We start from the raw sequence: 1,811 nt of genomic DNA on the forward strand, positions 1-1,811 counted from the left end.
CCAAAGCCGATCACAGCCACACCTCCATCCTGATTGGCTGCCTGGTGGCCATCATCCTGCTCCTATTGGGCGTCATCTTCCTCATCCTCTGGCGGCAGTACTGGAAGAAGATACTGGGGAAGGTGAGAGGGGTAGTGGGTTCAACTGGGAAGAACTGGGAACCCGGAGATGTGGGTCCAGTGGTCAGGCTCTGGGAGGGTGGTGGGGTGAACTGGGAGGAACTGGGAACCTGGACATGTGGGTCCAGTGGTCAGGCTCTGGGAGGTTGGTGGGGTCAACTGGGAGGAACTGGGCACTCGGATATCATTGTCCAGTGGCCAAGCTCTAGGAGGGTGGTGGGGTCAACTGGGAGGAACTGGGAACCTGGACATGTGGGTCCAGTGGCCAAACTCTGGGAGGGTGGTGAGGTCAACTGGGAAGAACTGGGAACCTGGACATGTGGGTCCAGTGGTCCGTCTCTGGGAGGATGGTGGGGTCAACTGGGAGGAACTGGGCACCCACACACCTGGCTTCCGTGTCCAAGCTCTGGGAAGGTGGTGGGGTGAACTGGGAGGAACTGGGAACCTGGACATGCGGGTCCAGTGTCCAAGCTCTGGGAAGGTGGTGGGGTGAACTGGGAGGAACTGGGCAGCCGGCCCTGTGGGTCCACCTGAGGGTCCCGCCCACAGGCACAGCGCCGGCCTTCGGAGGACGAGCTGCGGGTGCAGCTCTCGGTGCCGGGTGACACCATCGTCATCAACAACGCGACGGGGGCAACACGGGGCCCCCCCCGCTACGAGCGCATCCCCCCGGGTCAGGGCGAGTACCAGGAGCCCACACGGCCACGGCCATCGCTGCCCCCCGTCCCCCCCGGAGCCGGTGAGCGGAGCTGGGGAGGAAGGGAGGGATGGGGGGATGGATGGAGACGACATGGGGATGGAGAACACAAGGGGGGAATGGATGGATGGATGGATGGATGGGAGATGGATGGAGACCACATGGGGATGGATGGAGACCACATGGGGATGGATGGAACATGGGGATGGATGGATGGATGGATGGATGGATGGATGGATGGATGGAGACGACATGGGGATGGAGAACACATGGGGGGAATGGATGGATGGATGAATGGATGGGAGATGGATGGAGACCACATGGGGATGGATGGAACATGGGGGGAATGGATGGATGGATGGATGGGAGATGGATGGAGACCCCATGGGGATGGAGAACACATGGGGGGAATGGATGGATGGATGGATGGATGGATGATGGATGGATGGATGGGAGGTGGATGGAGACCACATGGGGATGGATGGATGGATGGATGGGAGATGGATGGGGACCACATGGGAGATGGATGGAGACCACATGGGGATGGATGGAGACCACGTGGGGATGGATGGATGGATGGGAGATGGATGGAGACCACATGGGGATGGATGGATGGATGGATGGGAGATGGATGGAGACCACATGGGGATGGATGGATGGATGGATGGGAGATGGATGGAGACCACATGGGGATGGATGGATGGATGGATGGATGGAAGATGGGTGGAGACCACATGGGGATGGAGGGATGGATGGATGGATAGATGAAGGGATGGATAGATGAAGGGATGGATGGATGGAGACCGCATGGCCACCAGAGTCCATTCAACCTCCCCCCCTCCTCCTGCGCTGGGAACCCTCTGGGCTGAGGAAGAGGAGGCGGAGCCTCCTGGCCCCGCCCCCTCAACTGACCACACCCCCCCACAGCAGCACCCTTGGCCAACCCGGCCTATCGGCTCCCGCTGGCCACCTCCGCCCAGCTCCGGCAGGAGGGC

At 60.9% G+C, this 1,811-nt stretch overlaps 1 protein-coding gene across 1 annotated transcript in view; it reads left to right on the plus strand.

Moving 5' to 3' along the window:
- LOC104295629 (epithelial discoidin domain-containing receptor 1-like) overlaps window positions 1-858 on the plus strand; it is a gene marked incomplete at both ends in the record, with an annotated part of 8,745 nt that extends 7,887 nt beyond the window's left edge. Inside the window, 2 exons of the mRNA XM_009895397.1 lie at window positions 7-122; window positions 669-858. Of these exons, the coding sequence (XP_009893699.1) occupies window positions 7-122; window positions 669-858 (306 nt within the window). The remainder of the gene's footprint in view (window positions 1-6; window positions 123-668) is intronic.
- Window positions 859-1,811: the final 953 nt, after the last annotated feature.

This window comes from Charadrius vociferus, unplaced genomic scaffold (assembly GCF_000708025.1).
Source record: "Charadrius vociferus isolate BGI_N301 unplaced genomic scaffold, ASM70802v2 scaffold2351, whole genome shotgun sequence".
In the NCBI taxonomy this organism is placed as follows: domain Eukaryota; kingdom Metazoa; phylum Chordata; class Aves; order Charadriiformes; family Charadriidae; genus Charadrius; species Charadrius vociferus.